We start from the raw sequence: 27,026 nt of genomic DNA on the forward strand, positions 1-27,026 counted from the left end.
GAACTTGGTTCTGACCGTGTGTCCCAACCCTGAAGTGTTCAAGCTCTCATCGCGTGCACCTCCAAAATATCTTTTTAATTTCGTACCTGCGTGACGTAGGGCCAGTCGTGTCGTTTGCGCGAGTTCGGGTGGACGAAGATGTCGCGGTCTCGAATGTTCACGGTGAGAAACCTCTTTTCACTATGCATTTTCTTAAAAAAAAAAAAAGTTAGCTGCTGTGGGCAGAGAACGTTCGTGCATACCACGCGCGCTGGCACCGCCGGCCTCTCGCTTGGAAACCTTTCATGGTCGCTCGTGAATCCCTGGAACGCGAACATATGTTTTCATACCAGAACCTCTGGAACCATGTTTTTAAAGGGTGAATTGTGTTGCGTGTATGTTTAGACGGCGGGAAGCGAGCCAGCCCCAATGGACATGTGCTGTTTCCGCTGTAAATGAGAAACTTGGCCAATGCACTACGACTGCTAGCCTGGGGTCTTTAACGTGCTTAAAGGACCGCACGCCTGTGCGGTGCTCATCGGGATCGAAACGGGCAGGGGTGAGGATTGAACCCAGGATCTGTGTATCCTGCAGCGCGAGTTTTCGCTCCAGGTTCTCCGAGTTGCCATGGATTAATACTCTCGGCCGCCGATCCCTGTGTGCTTCTGGCAAGGCTGTGGATGTGCGAGACAATATGACCGCCTCCTTCTCTTTTTCCTACTTGCTTGCGAGTGATAATGTTCTCATGCATTTTCCTGCGGGACCTTGTGAACGCTTTGTGATACTCACATTCTAGATGTGCCCATTTTCTCACTTTTGAATGTTTTTTTTTTGTCGATTCTTTATTCTACTTTATTTTCTTAACCTCTCCTTTCCCCTGCATTCATCTCATGGAAACTGCAATAGCCCGTGATATTTTTCCATAGCCAGCGTGAGAAACCCCACGTCAGGCAAAAACCACCAGTGGGGGAGTTTTCGAATAATGCTTTTGGTCCCCCTAGCAGCTGGGGATGTCCCACAAAGCACGCGCAGTGCGACGCCCCAAGCTTGGTGGACCCAAAGCGTTGGGGCCCCGTATTTCGAAACTCTTCTCTTTCCTGCTTCTACATACTATTAACTGAGAATCGTTAGGTTTTCGGGGGTTGTGCCATGCCGAAACCGCGGTTCACGCCGAGAGGGGGAGTACTAATTAATGCGCAGGAAGAATATGAGGATAGCTTTCTTTTTTTTTTAATGATTTCCAAACGCGAAAGCGTATACAGCCTCTCGGATTGTCCCATTTTATTGTCCATTTCAGAAATGATAACGTATGTTTCGAGCGCTTCTCAATCACTGCGCCGAGACGCGTTTTATAGGCCCTCGGACCGCCGCCACAAACACACACACACATGCACACGCAGACACGCGCGAAACGAGATCTCGTAATACTGCTTGGCTAGGGTTTATGGGCATCTAAAAACGAAATGGGACGTCAATTCATTTTTCCTGTCAAACTGTCCCGTCGTTTTGCAATCCGTCTCGCCAATGTCCGAGGCCCTCTCTTGGCGTCCCCTCGCCATTGTGCATGTTGCAACTGGGGACTTCGGAGGACAGTGCCACGGGCGGGTAGCTGCTGTGGCTTTGAGAGACCCACAATTGGACGCGAGCATTCGCGTACCGCTTTTATCCTTCTGTGGCAGGGAAAAAGCGTTTACGAGGGACAGTACGTGAAAAATGATGAACCGCTTGACTGGGGTCGAGCGGGGATGTCGCGAACGTTTGTCGAACTTTGCGAACTTTAGCGAAATTTGACGAAGTTCGACTTCTTTAACGGTGCTGCCTAATATTAATATGTAATTGAAAAAAAAGATACGTAGTAGTTTGATGTACATTTTAGGCTATATAGTCACGAGTGTTTGGAACATAATATACGCTCTAACAGAAAAAAAAAAAAAAAAATGTGCCCGATAAATATTGCGAATTTCCTCTTCCAAGCGGCGTCAGCTCATTTGAAATTCCCGCCCATGCCCAAAATCGTCAAACTCCTTTCAAAATTTGCGTTAAAAAATTCGGAAATCTCGAACCGATAAATGGGGTTGCCAGAAGCGCTCATCTCCACGCGTCAAGCTGTTGGCTCGGTCGATTCTGCGCTGTCCGTAGTACTATAGAGCTACCAATAACCTATAGCTTGGAGTATCGGCGTTGCATTCCACGAGTCGCTTATGTGTGCCGTCATTTTTGGTGGGCTTAAACCAGAGCGGGCAATTGTTTCGGCGATTCGAACATGCGGCTTCCCGAACTTCTGATTCAATGTCAGGAAGCTGGAGCGGCATAGTTAATATTGTTCCGTCGCGGAGTGTTTCAACGTTTCTGGAGGACGGAAAACCGTTTCCTGCCATTTCAAATAAGGCTTCGGACACCTGGCTGGCAGCGACGGACGATTTTAAACACCGAGTATAGCTCGAGTGTCTGGAGCGGTATGCCTTAGGTGGAGCTTTCGGCTCGGGCGCTTTCGTGCCGTCTGACGTGCCAGAACGCCGCTCCAAGCGTGTGCATGCGTGCTGCCTGCGCTGCGCCGTGAGGCGGGCGGACTGGAAGAGCGGGCTCTTCGATCGATCCGTCGGTGGCTGCCGCTTCCCAGCGCTTTGAATACAGCCCGAGTGCTCGTCATTCCAGTTTTCTCCGGCTGACTCAGTCGGGGAGCGGGTCGGGGTGAATGCGCCTCTTGGCCCGATGCAAGATCCCCGGCCCGATTGGCGTCGCAGGCGCGCTCGGATGGTGCGCGGGGGTCTGCGGCTACGCGCCAAGTGGCCGATCGACGGAAGAACCGAAACGGTATATTGGGGAGACCATTCCGGCGATCTCTCGTTTCCTCCTTTTCCCCAGTCTCTGAACGCATTGCCGCTTCTCAAAAAAAACACACACACACACACACACACACACACACACACACACACACACACACACACACACACACACACAACACACAACACACACACACACGCACACAGTAAAAAGAGAAAATTTTAATTGGTTCCTGTTTTTGCGATTTGTAAATATACAACTGGCCTTGCAACGTAGCGGCATGTCTTTAGTGGAGACATAGGCGTCTGAGCCTAGCTCGGCAGAATGTCTTGTTCGTACGACTGATCCCCCATAGAAGGCACTTTCCAAAGCCACGCGCCCGCTCCCGCACCTTTGTCAGCAGCCCTGCAGAAGTTTGTGAGATGGCTTCGAACATTTGGGAAGTTTTCCGACATGGCTGTTCGTTATCCAGTTCATTGGGCTACTGGAGCTCGAAGCCGGTGTTTATCTCAACGATCGTCGTTTTCTTGCCGCATTTAGATGGGGGACTTTCTCCTGTGCTAATTAGTTTCCTCGCCTTTTTGTCGTTACACGTGTCATTTCTTTTTTCGTCTTTTTTCATCTCTTGCTTTTTCTTGTGATAATAGTAGCCGATATCGCACAAACTCCTGTCAGTTTTCTCTAAATAAAGACTTTCTTTTTCTTTTTTCGTTCACAGCGTTTAGTTGAATTTAGTCTTACTGAGTAAAAGGTGCTACTTTAGCGAGCTTCTTTTTGTATTCGGTAGGGCACATAAACCGGAATATTGGTGAACTCTCTTAGATGGGGACGTAACGAACGCTGTACTGGTTCGTTCCTCTCTGGAGGAATGCTGAACCTACGTAGACGGTCCTCGAGCAACATGGTGCACATGCGAGCGAAGCCGCCACACACCTGGGCTACCGATGAGACTCGTTGACATCTTGACAGGCCGAGACCAAAAGAACAAACAGGGAAACGAAACACACACACCCACCCACCCCCACACGCACATACAGAAATACACACGCACAGACGTGTGTGTGTGTGTATACCCCCCCCCCCCCCCCCCCCCCCCCCCGTGCTTTGATCGTTGTCTCTGATGTTCAGGATGTTGAAAGTTGACGATCTCGTCTGCGTGTTCGTTCTCATTTCTCTACTCTCTCAAGTTTGTCCGCGATACAAAGCGTGGAGTGTTGGAGATTTTTAATACAGCGCTCCGACACCTCCGATAACGATACGATGCACGCGCAAAGGCGTCGGAGGGATATCGGGTATCGTCATCGGAGTCATCGGTACGATCTACAATTTTCCATGAGCAGAATTTCTTTTTCTCTCTCTCTTTCCCCCTCCCTCTTAAAAAAAAAAAAAGTATCTTTACGTTCGGCTTTCAAGAATACCTCGAGAAATGGCGTTAGTCCTCTGCCATTGCTCGACTCTCAGCCGGCCCTGCGGAGGACCGAATGATTGGAGCGGAGAGTGGAGTTAGTGGAGTTCTTCTCGGGCCCAGTGCTGTAATGCTCTTGGTAAAATGCTCGCGACGGCGAGACTCTGCCCGGCCGCCGAAGTCGCGGATGGTCATCGGGGGAACGGGCATCTCGCCCTTGAAATGTTCTTGGGAAACGTGCGCGTCGGCTCCTCCCCGCTTCCAAGGCCGCCTCGGGGCTCGCATCCGGTAGTGGCCCTGGGCGGCACGCTGCGTGCTCCGAGGCGGCAGCCGTTTCCCCGTTCCGAAGGGCTTGCACCGAGTCTCCTTCCCACATTTTGAGGCTGTTTAAACCGTTGCCATAGGGGGGCGGCTCGCCCAAGGCCGGACCAGATCCCGCGGCATCTTGACACCGCATGGTGCCGCCACTCTAATAGACTAGAGAAGAAAAAAAAGAAGAGCGCCGGCCACGGTTTGCTTTTGAGTTTCTAGCCGCCCGTTTTGTGTGGGGCATGCCACGTCGTGTGTCGTGTGTAGTCGGCTACGTTACTGCACTTTAGATAAAGCACAAACAAGCGTTGTGTGGAGAAAAAAAAAAGAAAACGTAAAAAAAGACGCCTTTTTTAACAATATATTTTTGCCTGTGAAATATGGTAATATAGAGTTTCAGTAGATAGTTTTTGCACTCCGGTAACGATATTCAATGACAATACGATGCATGTGCACTAAAACTCCTTATTTGAAAGTTTTAGTACATCGTTCCGATAACGATACCCGTTACTCTATTAGAGAGTTTTAGTAGATCGTTCCCATGACTCCGATAACGATACCCGATACTCCGCCACCGCCTCCCTTGCGCATGCATAGTATCGTTATCGGGGCTATCGGAGGTATCGGAACGATCTACTAAAACTCTCTATTGGCGCCTTTGTGCCTGCATCGCATCGGTATCGTTAACGGAGCGATCTACTAGACTTCATTTCCAAGACCGTGTGAGCGTTGTCACGTGACCTTGGGGAGGGGGCGCAGTGACGGGCGGAAAGCGTATCACGTGCTACGTTCACGGCGGAGCTGGATTGGCAGAGATGGCTCGTAGCGTCCTTTGCGGTCGGACGTAAGGTGAAATGGTGTAGAGTTCTCTAATGGAGGCGACGTTCGGCACTCCACTCCGCGTTCGTGTGGGAGCACTCCGAGTGAGTGCACTCTTCTCCCGCCCGTCTGCGTCCGCTTTCCCCAGACCCGAAACCGGGCACGCGGCCAGCAGCCACCGTGGACGCAAGAGCGACGGACGGTGTGAGCGCTCGCTTTATGGCTTCGTCGCACGTGACGTCTGCGGACCGCAGTGTTGCGCCCGCGACGAGTCTCATCTGGCGATGGCCGGCCTCCCTCCCTCACTCGCGGTGGAGGGAAGCCAGAGGCCGACATCGATTGTTTATCGAGCCGGCACACCTCCACGCAGCCAGCACTCGGCGACAAACGGTCGCGGGAGGCTCGCAGAGGCCCGACGCGCCGCGGTACTTCATTCCCGAGTAGAGTTTACTGCCGTTGCCGATCGTTTACAACGCTGTCCTTGAAGAAGGCAGGCACCCACCACCGAGGAATCCCCCTTTCATCGGCCTCTTCTGCCTCGGCGTTGGTGACTTGCTTTATGTCGCGCCGAGTTGGGACGACGACGGTGACGCGGGCCTACGATGGAGCGCATGCGACGCTGCTTGCCATCGAAGCTAATCAAATGCCGCGTAAAAATCAAGTGATATTCGGAATGGTCGCTTCGTCGCGCGTAGTCGTGAGATACGTCCGCAAATGTTGGACTGGCTCCGGCGGCTCGTAGCCTTGATTGCAATCCAGCCCGTTGTTTTTTCTTTTTTTTTTTTTAGATGTGTGTCGCGCGCTTTCAGAGTCGAACATCTGTTCGTCTGTTCTCGGGGTGGCTTGCCTCGAGGAGAGCGTTACGTATTCCGACTGGTCGCGTGCTTCGCCCCTTTTGGGGCGTGCGCCGTGAGTTGACGTCGCCGCATTTGAATCCTCGGCGTTGGCGGGCGTGGATGCGGTGTACGCCCTTCCCTCTTTGTGGTGCACTGGCCGGGGAAGCGGTGCGGTTCATCACGGGTGGGTGCGCGCTAAATTTTGCCGCCGCAGCGCCACCGCTGGACAACAGCGTCTCTTTCTCCGCTTTATGGGGCTGCAACTCTTGCACCGTGCTGCGTCTTTTTTTTTTTTTTTTTTCTTTTCCGTTTTGCATCGCGTTGTTGATGCAGCTGAGAGTAGGGGTCACCAACCGAAGATACTGGGAGCGAAGGTGTAGAGGACTCGGGCTGACCCTATAAAAACCGCCATGTGACCCATAAGAAGAAAAAAAAAAAAGTGCGAATTTTCCGGAGAGAAAGAGAGAGAGAGAAAAGAAAGAAAAACTCGTTTAGGCATTAGTATTTTTGGTGTTAGAAAAGGATGATGACAGTGGAGTCTAGTTTATCGATCCCCCTAAAAAAAAACGCAGAGGGAGACACGATCCTAAAGAGAGGGACCTCTGCTCGATTTTAGATATGGAATTATCAATGATTGAATTTGTATCGTCTGTGATACCGCAGTGCCAAATCCCGCCAGCAATCTGCTCCTGACCACATCAGAAAGGGCTCAATCAGCTGAAATAGCTTAGAGTCGAGCGTCCGCGAAAGTTGTAAAGTTCGAGAAATTTTGTGTTATTTGTTCTTTCATTCTAGACTCGTGTTCGAGGTCGTTCTCCTCTTTGTGCATATTCAGAATTGTAGCTGGTCCGTTTCGGCTTGTTAATTTTTACCGCCCTGCCCCTTCCGGTCCTCCTTTTGAAAACGTCCTCGTTACAACCTTGGGCTTGCTGTTCTCCTCGCAGACCTGAAAGAGAGATAGATGGCACACGGATATTCAGTGTTACTTTTCAAGCCGTCGAGTTCTTTTTATTTGGAGGAGGCGCGTCTCTGCAGCATGACTGCGCACGGGTACAATGTTTTATGTCGGGAGTCGGTCATATTTTATCGCGTCGGTGTCTTTTATTGCGGTCGCGGCGACAGCGCGTGAATTGCCTCTGGACATTTGCGGTAGGTTGAGAGATGACCTGTGTGTATCTCGCTACTTGGGTGGTGGCGTTGGGTTTGCCACGTGAATCATATTACGCGCATCATATAAATTTTACTTTGAATATAGGAGGCCAACTTTCACATTGTTTTCCGGGCGCACTCCACCGCTTGAGATTGCGACGTTCCGAGCTGAAGGGCGGTACGCACACTTCCGTTGAGTCGGACCGAGTGCCGGGGTTGCTATGGTAACAGCTGTGTCGGCTCCAACAAAACCGGTTGGAGTCGACTCAACTGTTGCCATAGCAACCCCCGCACTCCGTTGAACTCAACGGAAATGTGTGAACCGCCCTTGAGAGCCACAAGAGCGTAGTTGAGATTAGGTGGGCATGTATGTGATTATCTTCTGAAATTGGAAAACAGCGCGCAAAAAGACGAAGACGACGAGAGAAGAGCACAGGACAAGCGCTGACTATCAACTGAAGTTTTTAAAAAAAGGCTCAAGCAAGAAAACACCACACAGTCAACCAACGTCGAAACAACCAATGGCGTGTCGCTCACCAGTCATCTATAATCGCGAGATCGTAGTAACACTACCGCGCTGACTACACATCCCGCGTAATGAAGCAATGTCGTTTTGTGTTTTCGTCCCTTGTTCCCAGTCTCGGGTTTACAGCTATGCTCAACATCCCGCGTATATTTTTGACTCGACTAATGTGCGAAAGCTCGAATGACCCGAAGCATAAACCGAGGCCACGGAGGGCTACGAAACAACTTCCGGCGACTCGTGGGCAGCGGGGTTGTGCCCCCAACTTCGCACATATCTCTTAATAAAAACAATCTTTATTTGGACTCCTTGAGTCTCGGGCAAAAGGTAAACAGATTTACCTCCCACCGCCCTATACTCTGCTCAGCAGGGAAACAAAACAGGCTAGCAATGAACAATAGAACAAAAGTAAAAACGACAGAAAATCCGATCAAACAATGTTTCACGGTGCCAAGTAGGCAGAAAAGAAGCCTTCTACAGAATATGGAATTAATGAAACCATATTAATGAAACCAAACCTCTCGAGTCTCAGTACCACGAAGAAGCTTTGGAGAGCGTTTGAGGCATCTCTCGAATTTCCTTATGTCTCGTATGTGCTGGGCTAGAACGATGACCTTTCTCCACAGGGCTGTGGGAATTCGTTTGCTTTGAGCGATGCGCGAAGCCCAGAGACGCTGTGCTGATTTGATTAGAAGACCCTGGTGCCGATTTGGGGCCGGTCGTTTTACCCATAAATATCCGTGACAAGTAGGGTGACATATCCGCAGTTGGTGTTTTTGTTACTTTGCCTAACGTAGCAAACATCTTATTTGACTCTTACGCAGGGCGCGGCTTGCGCGGGTCTTTTTATTGCACGGAGCTGGGGACAGAATGGAGCGTGAGCGAATCGAGAGAAGGGTGCTAACGTGTCTGATGCCGCCTTTGGCCAGTTCCCACGTCGCCCGTCCGTTCGCTCGCCGATATCTTATAGCGTCGCGGCCTTTGCAAACGTGTCTCGCGTCCTGCTTTCTTTCTGGTTATTATATTTTCTCCGAAAATGCTGCAGTAAGTACAGCGCAACCGGCTCTCATCCCGCGGGAACGCGTGCAAGCAGAACTGCACTCCCCTGCCGATGCGGTGCAAGCTGCCCGCTCTTTGGACCGGTCTTTCGCCAGGGGGGCCGGGTCAGGCGGTGAAAGGGAGGCGGCTGATTGGTCCGGCAAGCCCGTATCTCTTACCGCACTGTTGGCTTATAGGGTCGCACGGATAAAAAATATAAGTCTGTCCCACCGACGCTGTTCGAGGAACTGTTCCCGCGTCCCCGAGTTTGCGGCGGATTTTCCTGCTGCGGCCGATACGAGGGCCAGGGACTCCGAAAAAGAGGGACGTCGGCCACCGTTTCGACCGCAAATAGCGCGATCGCGCGTCGCGACCGCGCTCTGGTCTACTTCGGCGAAACAAGAACAGCGCGCTCTCGAGTTTGCCGGTTCTTAATTTGTCTCGCTCCGGAGTGGGCGTAGGTAATCGCGCGACAGCGATATCCTGCGAGATAAACATGAGCAATCCAGAAAGTAAAAAAAAGAAAAAAAAAACGGGATAATGACGACCGTATTTTGATTGGATACGTTTCCCAGGGCGTTGTTTAATACAGGTTTCCTAAAACGAGACTTTTGGGCGGTGAGCACGTGCGCAATGGCGTGCTCTGCTCTCACGCGCGCAGTTAATGTAGTGCGTCCTATTTGCGGGCGACGCCTTTCGCTTCTTGAGTATAACGCGCGTTGTTGCTCTATTTCTACAGCAAAACATTGAGGAACTTTAGAATATGGGGCCCCAATGGTTGGGGCACCCAAAGCTTCGGGGCCCCCTATTCTAAATCTCTCTATAAATATTTTGCAAAAAAAAAAAAAAAAAAAAAATGGAGGGGGGAGAGAGAGGCGGATGGAGGTGGTATACGATCCCCATAACTTTGAAATTTGGGACGATGGTTTCCAACTCCACTCGGCAGCGCGTGCATCTTCTAGGTAGCTCTGCCTTCGACGGTCTTAAGAAGAAGAAAGAAATATCATAAAAGTGAAACGGTTCCCTGCTGTGGAGAGTGCAGGGGTGAAGCGGTGTGTTTGCGATGTGCCCCGCCATTTCGCATTCGAATGCGTTCTGTCTTTCTTCGAATAAGTTTTCGCGGCAAAAAGAAACCCCACTCTTGCGCAACGAACTTCGAGGTTTGCATGCAGAGGGCGATTCGGACTATCGGAGAGAGCCTTGCCCAAGGAGTGTTTTTTTCTTCATTTGTTCTTTATTTCCCCGTCGGGGGCAACGTGCGCGGCGTTGTAGTTTTCAGCATCAGGAGTCCGAGGAAATCTTGCGAAACGAGGATTATGTGGCGGTAACGACGCTTGAAACCGGGGTGGGAAGCGCATTTCTTGGCGCGTCGAGATTTGTTTCCAAATACGGCTGATTCTGCCGTGTCGCGTTGCGTAAATAGAGATCGGTAGTTCTTAATGGCGGCTTTCACGCACACCGTCGCTTCGAAATAGCGATTCCGATCCCGGCGATCTGCAGGGTATACGCCCCCCCCGAAAGCCGTCAGCCACTATGGTGGCGTTGCTGTTGTTACTGCGCATGCGCAGGATGTCGCGTAGTCACGTGATACGTTCGCAGCGCTGTATTGGCTGGGACGGCTCATAGCGTCCGCTGCGCTTTATCGTAGTGTGAAACGAGACTCCAGAGCAGACGAACTGCACGGCGTTATCCGTGGCGCAACCGTGTTGTGATACCTGTCATAGCCGGGGGAGACGGCGTGCCTCGAAGAGATGTCTGTCCTCGCAGCGCATTGGAGTATACGGGAGGCTTCGCTTGACGTACGCACGCTGCGGTTTTCCAAGGCCTCGTTACGGGGCAGCGAGGTGGCATCGCGTCCTCGTGAGTGCCGGCGATTCGCGCGAGGTCGTTCCGGTTCGGTCGGTCCCAGCCGAAAGTTTGTTCGCTGAGGATGGCTGGACATGACAAAGCCGTACGTTGGAAGGAGGAGGGCAGCGTGCGAACCTTTCTGACCAGCACCACAATGATAGTGCTGGTCTCCCGGAAGGGGGGAGGGGGGGCGGGAGGGGGGGGGGGGGGGGGACGGACGGTCAGTCAGCCCGATACGGCCTCGCTATTAGGTGTTGGGCTGACTGCGTTCGGTGATATGGTTTCGAGATTGAAGGCAGCTCGCCGAGTTTTCTGCCGAACCAGCGAGGGGCACCTGGCACTCCCTGACGCGGGACTGACGATTAATTCGCATAATGATGCTCAGGAGAAGTCCCCAAAGGTGGAGAGCATTTTACGTAAGAATTAATTGGGCTTCCATCTGACACACCGCGCGACGACAGGCTGCCGAAATGTTGGTGACCAGTAAGCGCCCGCCAGGTCGCAGGGGCGACTTTGTCCGCATAAAGCGCTGGATTTCCTGACTTGTTCGAGTACCGTCATCGTTTGATCGTGCCGCGGGCGCTCCTATTGGATGTCGGAGACGCGTCGCCATTTTTGGCTCATGGCGGGTCCCACATCCGGACGCGCACGCTCCTATTGGTCCGTTCTGGCTGCCAGTGACGCGCCGCCGTTTGCAAGCACGCTCCCATTGGTGCACTTTAGATGCCGGCGCCGAAGAGCTTCCCAGCATGCACCAGCATGGCGGTACTTGTTTATAGAATACATCCAGCGCTTTACGACCGAACTGCTCGTTAAATTACCATCTGGGAGAGGTCACGCTGCGGGGGTTGTTTACGTCGGTGGGCGGAGGAGACACAACGCCGTGATGCGATTGCTGCTTAACCTGCTACATCCTGTCACATTTTGCCGAGAAATTCGCGCCAACAGTGCTCTGAAACTTAATTTCACTCTATTCATACTGAGAATGTAATAGTTCGCTCCCCACTATACGGTCGGATCGTTACGTTACGTTTGTGTGCTGATTTTCAGAAGTTTCGAGTATCGCCTCGAATAACGTATTATTTGATTTGAATTCTGTATCAAACACTGATAGTCCCGGGAAGTTCCGAACTATTTTTCGCGTTCCTTGTCCTTTCTGGCGGGTTAGTTGGCTTCGTTGAGTGGGCTTCGCGCCGCGCTCTGGAGTACTGCAGTGAAGCGACAAACGCAAAAGTTACCATCTCGATTTTGGGTATCTTGCTTCGCCGCGGTGCACCTGCGTACTGCGGGGAGAGCATTCCTCCAGAGCGGGACGTTACGCACGATTTCTGAATAAAGGCTGGTTCACACATCTCCGATTCCTTGCGTTACGCTTCGAACGCTTATGTACGAGTCACCGAGAGATCTGTGCTTCATATTGACTACCAGTTGAAGGAGATTGCCTTGCACAGAACATTCGAGACACGAATGTTTCAGTGACCTATACGTAGCATTAGAAAACTTAAGAAAACAGTGCTGTATGCTTAGGGACCATGAAATGAATTTTCGGCTGGGATAAATGGGAACTTTATACTAATCGCATATCATTTAGTGCGCCAAAATACAACTAGTGCACGAGCGTAGAGAGCCTAAAGCCCGCTTCTGGGTACGAAAATTTCAAAATATAGCGGACTATTTCCTACCTCATTTCCTTCGGAAGTTCGCGGTGCCCAATCATGTCACGACCACGTGATTTCTCATTTCGCTTTTGAGTTGGGGATTAAAGCTAAGGAGGAGAAAGTAGAAAAATCATTTCACGGTCCCTTGAAAGGCCCCTACACACAGTTGCGTTGCAGTTGCGAGAAACCAAGGCATCCTTGTTTCTTGCGTCTCGTGCGAAGCTACTCCTTGAATATTGGATTCGACGCTTCGTACGAAGCACACCAGGGACTCGCTTTCGCTTCTCGACGCAGCGCTGTCGGAACGCACTCAAACGCAAATGTGCGTATCGGCCTTGAAACCGCGCTTAGTATGTATACGATAGACTGCAATGATCTCATAATATATATATATATATATATATTTTTACTTTCAAATTTGTGATTTAAGGGGGTCCTTGGGTATTGTGAAAAGATTTATTTAGACTGCTCTCTATTGGTGAGGAAATCTAACTGTAGGGGGCGCAAGTTCATCATCATCGTCACAAACAATCGGTGTGTGGCAATGTTTGCCGCACATCGTTAGCTCCCGAGGTGACCGCTAGGGAGCGCCAATCCTCGATCTCTTCCTCGATAGGTTTGTTTATTTTGTCTACTCTGTTGCTCATTTATCACCTTGTATCGGTTCCATTTGCTTGGTGGCACAGTCATTAGAGTAAATTAAAACTGAGTAGTGAAGGGAAGCAGGGGAATACCCTTTGTTTAGCGGGAGTTTTTTTTTTTTTAAGAAGGCATATTGTTCGCATGACATTTTTTTGTTATGAAGTTCTACATATCAATGCCATTGATGTTCATGATCAAATGACAAAACCTGTTTGTTTTTTCATTTCAATTGAATATGCTATTCGATTTACGTTTGATTCCGTACCTAGAACAACCATTCCGTCGCGTGCGGTGCTTCTGTACACAACTACTAGTTCTGCGTTTGAGGAAATCCAACCTGTCGTGCAACTGATGTTAACGAAAGCTTGCACAAAAGGGAAAAGGCAAAGCTTATTTTTTTTTTGTAATAGCTAATAACAATAATTGCAGTGGTATTGTTAAAAATGGAGTGTACGGTTATGCTCCAAAAATTCTCGCTGCTTTAAAATAGACTTTTGGCTGCTCAAAAAGGTGCTCCAAAATGGCTCGGACCAATCGCATCGCCGGAAACAGCCACCGAAACGTTTCACTGCGGTTCGTAGGTAATATCTTCCTGTGCTGAACAACAACGTAGACTTCCTCTGGTCATTGGGAACCAACCCGAGACCGAGGAAACACGAAAGTTGACAACAAGAGAAGAGAAAGAGAACATCTCCTCCTTCTCTTATTTTCAACTTCCATATTTCTTCAGTCTCGGTTTTGCTTCACCATGTTCGGTATACAGTACACCAGCTCACTCGCGCCCTTACGTTCTGTTCCCCTGGTCTTTGAACAGTTCGATATTTCTCTCAAAATCCGGTTGATTTGTCAATTCCTTGGGTCGTGTTTACTCCCGTTTTGTGGAATCCGGGCGCTTGGCGAAAACGGACTGTTATGGCTGGAGCGAAGTAAGTGTCAGTCCTTGTTACCGAAGAAAAGATTCTGACATATTCTACCGACCATCCGTAAATCTACCGTTTTCTTATTCATTGTTATAAACCTGATTTTTTTTCCCCGCTTTAGAAGTCCAAGCAATGGTAGCGATGGCAACCATTGCCTAGTCTGTTAAAAGAACGAAACTCCAGGAAGAATAAAGAAGAGAACTATCTTCGTCAGCTTGACTGTGGCCCTGTGCGAGCTGACGAACACGCTTCTTGGAAAATGTAAAGTGAGGAAAAATAGCGGACGAGGAAGAAGAACCGTTCTTGCCATTTCCTGTTGGTTCGAGATTTTTTTTATCTATCTTTTTTTTCTTCTTTTTTCTACGTGCGTATATGTCAGTTTGACTCATGTCCCGTTCCAGTTTGCGCATCCCGGATCCGGGACCCTTCCATTTCAGCAGGGCCTCGGGTTGCATCAAACCGTGCGTTAGTTTCGAAAGTGGCCGCTCGTAGCGCGGCGCTGCTGTACCGCCGAGCGCCGGGCGGTATTTTAACAGCAGGCAGGCACCATTGCCGCTGACCTTGGAACCAGATTCTTAGGACCGCAGATGTTTCGAAGTTTTATTAGCTTTTTTTTTTTTTTAAGTTTAGACGGCGGCTACGGGCTACCGCATCTGCGCTTTTGGGCTTGAAGGGGAGGGGACGCCCGCTAGGGTGCTGTGTAGTGCGTCCCGCTCCATGAATCGCTGCAGCGCTTTGCGCGTGGGGCTCTCTGCGTTTGCTCTCTGCGCTCTGCCACCGCTTTTCTGCTCGGTGCAGCTGCAAAACTGAATCGCGGTCTACTGTTTTTGGGTTCTTAAAAGTTTTCTGTAGAGGGCAGGTTAGGCGCAGTAATTGCCTGTTGTAAGTCGACTAAGCGAACACGTGCCTAACTCATGTCCGTGCCACAAAACCTTCTCGCTTTTCTTCCCTTTCTTTTTTTTTTTTTACGTAGAACTACGTTTTTTTTTTTTTTAACGCTTGGAAGGGGAAAGTTGGGAGGTCGGTGTCACAAAAACTTGGTCACGGAAGTGACGTCACACAGATACCACTGGAACGAGCGCGCCGCCTGCCGCCGAGAACCGCGCAGTGCGCACGCGCGTCCTTTCTCCTCTACTGGCTTGCTCGTTTGCTCGCTTCAACGCGACACGCTTCTCTCTCATGGGAGCGGCGAACCGGCCACGGTCATGCGGAGGAGCACGTGGACGTTTCTTCAGCTGCTGCCGTAGTTCTACGGAAATTTATGCAGCATGGTAAAACTATGCACCGACCAATTTTTAATTTCTATTTTTTTTTTTTTTTTTAACGTTTAGACATAGCTATGAAAAGCTCCAATATCTCGAGTCGTTTTAATCCCACGGGTGTACAAAACATCAGACCTGTTCCGAGTTTGTTTGTTTTTTTCACAGCGTTTTGGTCTGATGATTTTAATTACTGACTATGATTGTCTTCTAATCGCATGTTAAAAAAAAAGGCAGGAGGATTCATTGCTGGGTCCTCCCATCAATGGACCTTTTGGCTTTTTCTTCTGCTTCCTCTATTTTCCGCTGCCTCTTTTTGGCCTCGTTACGGGGTCAGTGTTTGCGTTTCCCAAAGGGGGACCGTGCGCGGCGTTTCGCGAGGGTCATGCTAACGAATTTCCCAAGAATCCACCCATGGATCTTCCTCTAATTTTTTTCGCCCCTTTTTTTTATTTTATTCTGCCTGTCAGAGTACGTCGATTCCCTTGATCATCCATATCACTCGTGGAAAGAACCACATCCACACCACTCGTGAAGGAACCGCATCCACATCCCTCGTGGAGCGAGCCGTGTCTATCGTTTTAACTAAACACACACACACACACAAACACACACACACACCACATCACATCACATCACATCACATCACATCACATTACAGTCCACGCACCGCTACTACGGAAACCAAGAGCGAAGAACAACCGGCGGCAACTGAGCACGCCCGCATTTCACTGCGCCGCGGCGCAGCACCTCCTTGATAACAAAGTCGTAGTGCTGAAGGAGATGGCGTCATCAGCGAAGGCCAACGCTGGACACAGGTTGGACAGGACGATTGCGTCACTGTCCGGCTCAAGCTTGACTCGAAGCCGAGCGCTGACACAGCACTCGTTTCCAATCTGTGTCCAGTGTTAGCCTTTTTTGATTAAGCCATCTCAGCTCTACGGCTTCGTTATCTAGGAGGTGTTGCGTGGCGCCTCATCCTCTCTGGCTCCGCGCCAGCTGTGGCGTGACTTTGCCGAAAACGAAAGGGCTCGTTTTGACGAAAACCCGGCAATGTCTGTCAGTTTGTCAGCGCCGGGGAGAGAGGGAGAGGTTGACGCGTGCATACGTCAGCGCTTCGGACCAATAAGAGCGTCACGCGACAACTGAGAAACGAAAGAGAGGGCCGGGTTTTCGTCAAGGCGACCGTTCTATTGCTTACGCATTAAAAAGATGTTAAGCAGCACAGCGCTATATTATCGCATGGAACTCGGATGTTGTTATTTTCAGCGTCAGGTCCGTCCGCGTCGAAGAATAGATGGATAACAGAATATTTATCTTTCTTATCGCGTCGCCGGCTGAACGCACAGATTAGCGTCTCGTCGTGCCTTCCGGATGGTCATTGTGCCGACAAGGGTCGAACGGCCAGTTTCATTGGCTACCGCGTGCCAATACGACAGTCATCTATGGAGCGGCGCTGATCTTGTCGTCTGGTTTATTCGTGGGTAACCGATGTCTCTTGTAAACAACTGTTAGGTTGCCAGCCCTCGTCCAATTGCGAACATTTCGGTCCGAAAGCATCAAGATGAATGCTGGGAATGTATGTACACGCGCCACACGCGCTCGCCTTCTCCCATAAAAGATTCGACGTAAATAACCAAAATAAAGCGTTGACGAACGCGCCTGCAAGATGCCGTTTGTTTTATACATTTGCTTTAGAACACTTACTGCTGCAGACGCCAGCACGCGCAACGCGTGTAACTACACTCGCAGCATGCTCCTCGGTGTGCTTGGGAGGTCTGCTCCATGGGGATTCGCAGGTGTGCACGTTTGATTGGAATCGTCACGGTGGCAAGTCACTAGGGAGTTCTAGTAGATAGTTCCGGTGACACGGATAACTGTACTCTATACTCCGCTGATGCCCTTGCACGTATACCGTGTTATCTGAGGTACCGAAACGATCTACTAAAACTCCCTGTTGATAGATGAGAACGCAAGGTATTATGGTAATGCATTTTGTTTGGTGATTTGTTCTGCGGCCTCCTTATCGTCTGATGTCGCAACCTCGTAATCGATTGCGATAATAAGGACTCGACACACCCTGCGTTTATCGTTTCGATGACGAACTCGCGGCCACTGATATGCCGAAGCCCCTCGGCTGTGGACTGTTTGAAAGTCCGAACGCTTTCGAGCTCCCCTCCAACGTTGTCATCTCCCGCGGGCACCCTGTGGATCTAACTCAGTGCCGATACGTGCGCCTCTCGCGGCGGCGGCGCGCGTACTCATCGGGAAGCGACCTCAGCAGTCGCAGTTTGACTGCAGTGGTACACCGGTGGGTGTTGCCAGGTCGACATGCTTACTTGGGCTACCACATCGGCGGAAGCAGCGTTAAAAAGCGCACCAGATTTGCATCCGGCATAGGTTGCCTACGTTACATGTTGCACAACCTAAAGACATCTCTCCGGCCTCTTTCCACTTTAGCAGAGCGAGCGCTGGAGAGGAGGCGACCTCCTCTCCAGCGTTTGCTCTACTAGCGTGGAAGGGGGTGGGAGTAGCTTATTTCATTCGTGCTCGATCGTACGTGTTCTATTATCGTTGGACCAATCATGTACAGAGGAGACCCAGTGACTTGCGCTTTTGAGGCTGATTGCTCCCGTTAGCGTGTTGCACAAGTATAGCAACCTTAACACTTGTTGCTGCTCGTTTTCGCTTCACAAGCAATAGTCACTGCCTATTGTCCGGAATTTCGTCTTTTTCATTCGTGGCCTCGACTGTTTCGCCGCTTCGGCTTTGTGACGCGATCTCGGTAACGTTTCCGTCGTCGTAACGCTCGTTGCGTGAACGCGTGGATGCCAGTCCTAATAGCGGTTATCCGATTCCGAATCATGTAACCAGGCGCGTGTTGCGAAGTAGGACACACGTCGTGGAGCGCAGGTTATAGAATGAATCATTCAATTACATGCGCTCTCCGACGTCCGTCCTACGTAACGTGTGGTATGGAACGGAGCGTGTTGTCAGAACCACTCGCTGGAGGCAGCGCTGTAATTGAGTGTCTACGTGGAGCAACCAGGTATCTCTACACTCTCTTGTATCCGCAATGCGTCTTGCCGCGCGCGTGTCGACGTAAATATATCGTCGCGTGACATTCGTCTTTCTCGAACACGACCACGTCTTTTTAATGGCGAGCCGGACCCGTTCCCTTGGGTATTGAACTCAGCCTGGGGGTGCGTTAAAGGACACATGCAAAGGAAAAAAAAAAATTTTTAGACAGCTTAGATGGAAAAAGGATGTCATAAAACGATTTTACAATGAAGAAACAAAATTTTTAGAGCTATATTTACGGCGCTATACGAATTTGTAGTTGGCGCTCGCGGGAGCCGCCGCTGGTCACGTGGTAGGCCCGCGCGCCGCCGCGCTGCGTCGCCGCCGCACGCTGAGCGTTGTGCGAACGCCGCTTCAACGCGTTTCTCCACGCCGCCGTCGCCGCCGCCGCACAAGTTCGTCTGCTTCGGGGCGCCGCCGCCGTCGTCTGACCGGCGCACGGGTCTATCACGTCTGCTTGCGCTTTTTCAGGAGTTTCCTTTGGGCTCTAAAAGTTACTTATTCGTCTTGTTTTTTTGTTATACTTCAAACAAAGATGAATAAGTTACTTTTAGAGGCCATAGGAAGCTTCCGAAAGAGCGCAAGCACCACGTGATAAATAAAGACCAGTCACGTGATAAATACAGACCACTTTTCCGCGGTGCCCGCGGGCGCCAACTACAAATTCGTTTTGCGCCGTAAATATAGCTCTAAAAATTTTTTTTCTTCGTTGTAAAATTGTTTTATGACGTCCTTTTTCCATCTAAGCCGTTTAAAAAAAATGTTTTTTTCCTTTGCATGTGTCCTTTAAGGGGGAAGATGCGTATCAATCACTGGCAATTGAAGTTCGGGACTACAACCTATCTTAGGGCGTTATTTTAGACATCTGTCGTTGAAGGTGCCAACTTGGTTGAAGATTGCCTTATTTGCTTCTGTGGCGAAAACGAGCAGGAACAAGTGTTATGTCAGTTGATAGCGTAATACCTATGTTATCAACTGACATATTTAATCATTGCGACGTTTCTAACGTGACGAAACGCCTGCGAGTTATGCGAAGCTGAGCCTTCCAATAATAGTAGAGGCATACGATTTAAAAAAAAGAAAGCTTGCATATCATGTTTGTTAAGCAGTGCAGTTATACGGTTAGAAACTGGGGGGAGAGGAGGTAGAACCCCGAGCTCTGGTTGGGATGATTAATGGCTAGACACGAAGTCTTGGCCTCTATTCGCTTTTTGGAAGCGAGCGTCGGACGCCGGCGTTTGAACAGTGAGCAGACCAGAGCAGCTAGCTTCGTGTCTGCCCACTAATCATTCCAACCAAAGCTCGGGTGTCCCGAGGCCCCTGTAGGCTCTCATCGGCGTATTCACTGAAGGCCATGGCTGTGGGCTCGAATGCTGAGCTGATGTTGAGCTTCCACAGTTTTTTTGAAGCGCCCCATTCCACACCATCAGCCTAGTAATGTGAGCTCGTTCTGAGCATGCGCCGTAGGCGTGACGGAAACAAGCGGAAACATAACGTGTCGACCGGTGGTAGCATCCGATCATTCGATCTCCTGTGAAGTGCCTTTGATTGAGTTATTGGAGCTCAGGGGCGAGACAAGTGGCGCAGTTTATAACAGGCGGAGGTTTCAATGGTCAGCGACATGGAGAAATACGAGTACGAAGTTGCAACTGGTTCTAATTGTAGAAGGTTTGTTTCGCGGACGGCATTTTACAAGCACCCACGCTCCTTTCTTTCCTACGCGCCTTTTTAGAAGAGCGTTCGTTCTGCATAAGCACTTATGAGAGCGGCGGTCTCGTCGTGCCCGTAGCCTTCGGTGCCCTGTCAGCTTAGAGGTGCGCGGGATTATATAACTTATGCTGCAGCAGGGCCGTACCCAGAAAAAAATTTCGGGGGGGGGGGGGGGGGGGGGTTCGGGGACAACGGCGGCCATTTTGAAAATGTCTATTGTCTTATTTTTGCCTATGAATCATGTGCATCGGTGGCATATAATGGAGAGTCATAGCAAACCGAAGAACCGGTCCCGGTTTGGTACCCGGTAGCCGACCGGTGCCACTGCGCGTGCGCAGAGGTGGAGATTAAAATCGGCTGGCTGCAAGTGCACCGACCAGGGCCATACCCAGAAAAAAATTTTGGGGGGGGGTCAGAACCTTCTAACCCCCCCCCCCCCCCCCCCCCCCCTCCCCCCCTGGTTACGGCCCTGTGCTGCAGAATGACACCATTCACATTTCGGTTTTACCTTCGGCGGCCCAGCCATCCGCCCGGCAGTCTTCGCATCGGCGGCCCTTTGGTTTCTCTCGCTGTGGGCCGCCTATTGATTAGCTTGAGCAGCAATACGTCCCGCGTTCATTGTGTGCCCGCATATGGGCTACCCGAGAGCGGTGTTGTTTGCAACTCGAGCGCATGTCCGGCTTATCGCGCCGCCGGTGTCACCGGCCGGGGCAGAAAGGTTTCCGCGGCGGGCTTGGAATGCGGTTCCCCCGCGCGCCTTCCGTGATGAAGCGGTTGCCGTTTGCTGCTGCCGGGTCGCTCGGTACGTGCGCGCGCCGCCGCGCTGCTAACTGAACTGTCCGGCCCTTGGCGGCGGCGGCGCCTCTCCAGATGGGGGCCGGGGTCGTCGACCCCCCCGCTCGGTTATTCCGCCTGCGTCCGCGTGCCGTCCCCCCCTCCGGTGCGCTGGCCTTTCCGGCCGGATTTCTGGCTGGATCCCGCCGGCCGACTGCGTACGGCTGCTGCATCGCCTTCGGAAGCTCTTGGCTGCACGGTCCGCTGCTCTCGCGGACGGACCTTTTCGATAAAATAAAGTACACCGACTTTACGTAACAAAAAGTAACAATTTCATCGGACGTTTTCGTCTCCCACATAGGAGACACCATCAGTGGTGTCGAGATGGCAGGAATAAGAAGACAACGCAAGCAGGGGCCCTAATCTACACGGCGGGAGGAAGCCGGACCGGGACATCGCCGCCTGCTGCGATTGGTCGGCGGTGCGGAGCTGGCCAATCGCAGCTGGCGGCAATGTTTCGCCGTGTAGAACGTCCGCGTACACGTCGGAAAAGTGGGGGAAGGGGGGGGGGGGGGGGGGGTCGGGTCGGGTCGGCCGGCGTTGCAGGCCCATGAATCACTCCGGATTTAACTTGATATCTCCTGTATGGAAAACGAAACGTTTGATGAAATTCTTTTTGTTATGTGAAATTGGTGCAGTTCCTTTTGGATAATTTCTGCAATCTTCTGGAATCCGGGTTGTTATGCTCTGTTCATAATCTTTAACCTGGCAGTACAGTGGGAGCTACGCGGTCGCCGGACCAATCAGCCGCCTCGATCTCATTGCCTGACCCTGCTCTTTGCGCCTGCCACCTGGGTATGGGCGGGAGCGTGGTCACGTGGCGGAAGCATATGAGTTGTCCATCGAGCTCGTAGCTTGCACCACACTGTCACGAGCCAAGAACCACACCTTGGTTCCCCTCCCCCGATATGGCATTCGTCAAAAGTTCAGGCAGAAAGAGGAAACAATGGGTAGTGAGTTGTCTGACTTTCCGGCCACTCGACTGCTTTTCATCTTCGAACCAAAAAAGAAAGCCAAAACAATGTGCACATGTCCCTCGCGAAGGTACGACGGAAGCAGTCTCCAAGGTAGACGGCCATGTTCGTACGTCTCGCCGAAAATGTAAGACGTTTCCCGAGTGGGAGGCGAAAGGACGATTTGTTTTTTATTATTTTAATACTATGTGGCTTCGCTGGTAACTTGCGCATAATTTGCTAGGCGGAGAATGGTCAATCTATTTCTTCGAGCGATTTCCTTTTACATGAGCCATGTTGTTTGGTAGAATCGTTTTACTGTTATCGTCCCTTCCTGTTTTGTTTGGTCTGTTTTCCGGAGGCCGCTCGTACACGCACCTTCTTCCTACCTTATAACCTCGCTATCCTCGGTCGGTACCCCTTCCGTGTCTGATATTCTGACTGGACAAGTGCGGAGTGCCATAAAAGAAAGAAGCGTTCGTTGTACTGGTTGTTCTCTGCAAAGCTGACAGTACAATGGAAGCTACGCGCTCGTCAGACCAGTCGTGCGTCTGTCTTCGTCACATGATCATGCTCAGAGGGCGAGCGTGTAGCTCTGACCGCACTGTCAGCTGAGGGATGAACAAAGTATTTGTACTCTGAATGCATCCATCAGCATTTGTCTTTCGGGGGTACTGTCGCGGAAACAATTGTGTCTGGCTGCCCAAGGGTAGCTAGCGGCAGTTCGCTGTGTCGGATAACAGTTGGCCATGGCTGGATGTGACATCTTTGTGCAGTTCAGTTGTTGTTTGATCTTCGATTGTGTGATGGTGTTCGTAACCCAACAAAATCATGCGTTTGAGGGGGGGAAAAAAAGGTGATGAATGGGCAGGTTGTTTAACCAAAGGAAACAACTGAAGAGATGTTCAGTTTGAGTTCACAATCAACGATGATGGTGGGGCAACAGCTTGAACACTAAACAATCGCACGGAGACAGGACAAGACAAAGTGTGCTGTGACTCAGTAACAGTCCTTTGAGCACGCGTCACAGAAAACGGAAGATAATCTACAATTTATTTATTTTTATATTATAAATTTATAAAATATTACTATATAAAATATTATTGTATAAAATATTCCTACCCCTGCCCGTTTTAATCTGGATGAGCTTCGTACCGGTGCGCGATCGTGTATCTCTGCTGCGTGGTGCACGTTGCAGATCCAAAGCTAGCAATTGTACTGCACTGGCTGAACTGCTCGTCTACAGCTGAGACACCAGACACCCACCATGGTAGGCTAACTTGCGTCTGTATAAAGATGCGCACAACAATTTGCTTCGCTTGTTGTCTCTATGTAAAGGCCCGTTCACACACTTGCGACTCCTTAGAACCGAGTGCCTTTCAACCTCTTGAATCTATTAGGACTAGAGAAAGCGCTGACATGCTGGCGCCATGTATGTGGTGACCCTGGAACTACATTTTATTCGAGTGAATGTTTGGCGGTATTTGCGAGCTCAAATGTACGCACTTTGAGAAATGAGCGCTTATGACCTTGTTTTTCCAGTTCAAGTAAGTTTTTCATGCCAAGAAAGAAAGAGTGCGAAAGAAATGGGAAATATACAAAGCCGCCAAGTCCGCTATCTGATAGATGGCGCCAGTGTGTTCTCTTGTCGTAAAAGATTTTATGAGGTTTCAAGGCACTCAGTCCTATGAAGTTGCAAGTGTATTAATGGGCCTTAATCATTTAGTGTTCAAGCTGTTTCCCCACCATCAGTGACAATGTACCCACTAGCTGAACTCAAACCAGTAAGACAATCAATGATTTCAAAGTTTTTCTGAAAAGACAGTTTTCCTGTTTTCTATCAAAGAAACTAATCACTGAAAAGACCTAAATGTAAACATATTGTCGGCGTATTTCTCTCTCGTATCATTGGACAAATAATGTTTCCAATTAGGTCAACAATGGTCCACTTTAGGGTCATCATGTACCGATTACCTCAGCTGAATTGTTAATTTTTTGCAGCCATGAAGCAGTCATTTCCATATTCGCTAGTGATACATTCAATACTTATATTAAAGATTTGACACTACTTCAAAGTTGACATCAGTGTTTTTTCAACATATGTTATTTGAGGGAGTTTTTGTCTTGTGTTATTAAGAATAATATATATCATTTGGTTTAGGAGAACCGAGTCGCTGAATCTGGCGCTGACGAACTCTTATAATGGCTATGTTGGTGACACTGTGACACATAATAGCACGAAATATACAAAGCTATAGGCTGAAGCAGTTCAGGCAGGCTGGTTACCTCTTGAACGTCGCTGGTAGCCGCTGGTTCTTAATGCAATAAGTTGTTTCAAGTACACTGTAAACAAATTAAGTTTCGTAAGGACCTATTTTTCGTGAATATCGGGACTTAAGAAATATTCTAAAAAATAGGTCACGCAAATAAATTACTCTATGGTAAGGAATACAAAGTGTACCTCTTCAAATCACAAAATATTATGCCCGCCAAGTATTCCCAAAACCCATACTTTGTAAAATTTGTGAACAATTGATGCCGTGTAAATAAAGTTAACAGTATTTGCTTTCAACTTCGCCGAAAGGCCTTAGAGGAGAGAATGTGGAGTCGAAAACTACCACTGCCGCCGAAGCAAACGGTTTCTACTGATGCTGCCGAAGACACGATAAGGGACTCTATCGTGGACAATGTCGGCAGCAATGGCGTGACAGGCAACCCTATTGTGTTATGTAAACCGCATCGCCAACAAAGACACGATGAGCGACTCCATCGCCAATATGGGCAGCATTGCCAACAAAAATGCGACAACCTACTGAATCGCAAATGCAAAAACGAAGCCTAAAAAACAAAATTTCCGTTTTGTGCTAAGATGCCTCCACATAACTTGCAGTCACAAACTTGAACCGTGCCTTCGGTTTTGGTCGCTCATCTTGCGGGCGGCAGTTGTCATTTAAGTTATCCTTAGTGTACCAATTTGGGATGTTAACCGAGCTCCTGGTTCACAATAGTGAATCAGGACCAGTGGTGGGTTCATACCACGTAATGCCAGCGCCTTGCCCGAACATTGAGGTCAGCCGCATTTTCAAAAGTTGTCAAGGTAGCGACTCATTTGGGAAAGGATCAATTAAAAATTTCCTGACAATTGATGAAGGGAATGTTCCAACAGGAATGTTTTATTGAAATTAGGGACATTCAAAACTTGGGTCACCTAAACGTCTTGAAGCAGAAACGTCAGATAACCAAGATGTGTACGGGGAGAGTTCACTGATGGGCTGACTCCGAGCGTACATTGATGGCCCTTCCTTCCCTTTTCTGCAGGCGGGCCCCTCAGCCATGCCCATGCCCCTGGTGCCCGGCGAGGCAGAGCCCGAGGAGGAGGACATCGGGGGACGAGGGGAGGAGGACTGGTGCGTGGGAGGGGAGATGCGCAGGCCCATGAACGCCTTCTTCATTTTCTGCAAGCGGCACCGCAGCGTGGTGCGTGAGCGCTACCCGCACCTGGAGAACCGCTCCATCACGAAGATCCTCGGAGAGTGGTGGGCCACCCTGGAGTCCGATGAGAAGAACACCTACACCGAGCTGGCCAAGCAGGTGAGGGGCTGGGAGGCAGAGCTGGGCTGGGCCCCGGCCGTGTTGATGTTGGCCCGCACCTCTTTGCAGACTCTCCTCGGCATGTGCTAAGTGATGTGCTGCGTCTTGTAGGGATGTCAGTTTTCATTTCCTGGGGGCGTCCGTACAGTGGCCAATGTTCTCGAAAATGTGTGAACAACTGTTTTATCAAAAAGACGCAGAAACGAGTAGCAACCTTCTAAACCATATTTCAGCCGATAGTCTAAAAAGTAGTGAATGCCCAATCAAATCAAATTTGATACGGACCACTGCAGGAGGTGGGATCCTTTCTTGCACATTTTTTTTTTCTCCCACTATACTCCTGGTTCATATCGGTGTGCGCCAAGGGATGTATGCAGGCAAGTGCCACTGGGACAATCTTCATTTTTTGTTTAATTTATTTATGGGATACAATTTGTCTGTTTGGTTTGTTTGTTCTTGTGTTGCATGCTGCAAACATAAATTCAAATCATCGTACATAACTCCACTCAGTGGCAACACTAGGGTCAGTGGCACCCGAAGCAATGGCTCGCCACGACACTCCCCTCTCACTGCCCAACTGCACCTCCCTTAGCGATGCACCTGAAGCGGTTCGCCCTCCCTGGCCCCTCCCCCCTCTTCCTCCCCTAGTGAAGCCTCTGACTTAGGTTGAAAGGGACACCTGATTGATATTCAATGCTAATTTTATGGTTGTATTAGATGGCAGAGGTTCCCCCGATGACATTGACTAAGTTTTAATTCGGACGGATGGTATTGTTCCCCCTGCAGAACCGTTAGGCAGAAAATATGCGTAGGGAAGTTGTGATCCAGGCTTTCATAGTTACGCGTGGTTTCCTTCGCCGTGTCTGATGCTATCGTCTCCTCTCGTCTCTTTCCATTTGGCTGAAGAACGTTTTGCTTTGGGTTTTTGCCGCTGGCTGTTGCATTGTCCATTCTGTGGTAAAATGGTTATCTAAAAATTCTAGAAGACATGGGGTATAGCATGCTGGGATCACAAGGGATGTGTTCCAAATCTTGCTGGAGGAGATCCGAGTTGCTCCAGTAATATCACGTGGGAACACATACAGTGGTGGTGGGAAGCCAAATTACAAAACTTTGTCTTGTCTTCGGCGAAAATAAGTAGATTTTCGAACACGACCAAGATAATGTAAATGACATTTTCAGGGGGAAAAAAAAAAAATGGTATTGTTTTAGTATTAAGAAAAATGTTTGGGTTTAAGTATGAAAGGCATTGAGGGTACAAAGGCACTGAGTGGGAAATAGACAGCATAAGGAAGTAGTCAAAGGAGCACTCAATGGTATGACTAATTAAAAAAACTCGTGGGAAGAAAAATTCAATGGTTGGCATCAGCAATAATATGAATTCGCGCACAGCCTTATGTGAACAGCAAGAACAGCAAAGCACTTGTAAAACTATTAAACAGATAAAGCCACTAAAAGTTACTTGAAGTTTTTCTTTGAAATACCAGTTCAGAAGGTAGTCCTTCTTGCCATTGCCATGTAGGGAAACATCATTTGAACTATTGTTGCTCCTAAAATGCAGAAAAACATTGTTTCTGGATTTTTTCTGGGTCATTGAGAATGTCTCTTAAAATGGCACTGACGCATCAAAATCATGCATTTTTTTACTATCCAAAACAATTCAAAACGATGCCTGGACATTACCCTCA

The 27,026-nt window shown here is 49.7% G+C and overlaps 1 protein-coding gene across 1 annotated transcript in view; it reads left to right on the forward strand.

The window, feature by feature from the left end:
• Positions 1 to 27,026, forward strand: part of LOC8034602 (mediator of RNA polymerase II transcription subunit 1) — a gene marked incomplete at its 5' end in the record, with an annotated part of 80,715 nt that overhangs the window by 19,211 nt on the left and 34,478 nt on the right. Inside the window, one exon of the mRNA XM_040207998.3 lies at positions 25,066 to 25,338. Within this exon, the coding sequence (XP_040063932.3) occupies positions 25,066 to 25,338 (273 nt within the window). The remainder of the gene's footprint in view (positions 1 to 25,065; positions 25,339 to 27,026) is intronic.

This window comes from Ixodes scapularis, unplaced genomic scaffold, assembly GCF_016920785.2.
Source record: "Ixodes scapularis isolate PalLabHiFi unplaced genomic scaffold, ASM1692078v2 PGA_scaffold0__279_contigs__length_252992795, whole genome shotgun sequence".
In the NCBI taxonomy this organism is placed as follows: domain Eukaryota; kingdom Metazoa; phylum Arthropoda; class Arachnida; order Ixodida; family Ixodidae; genus Ixodes; species Ixodes scapularis.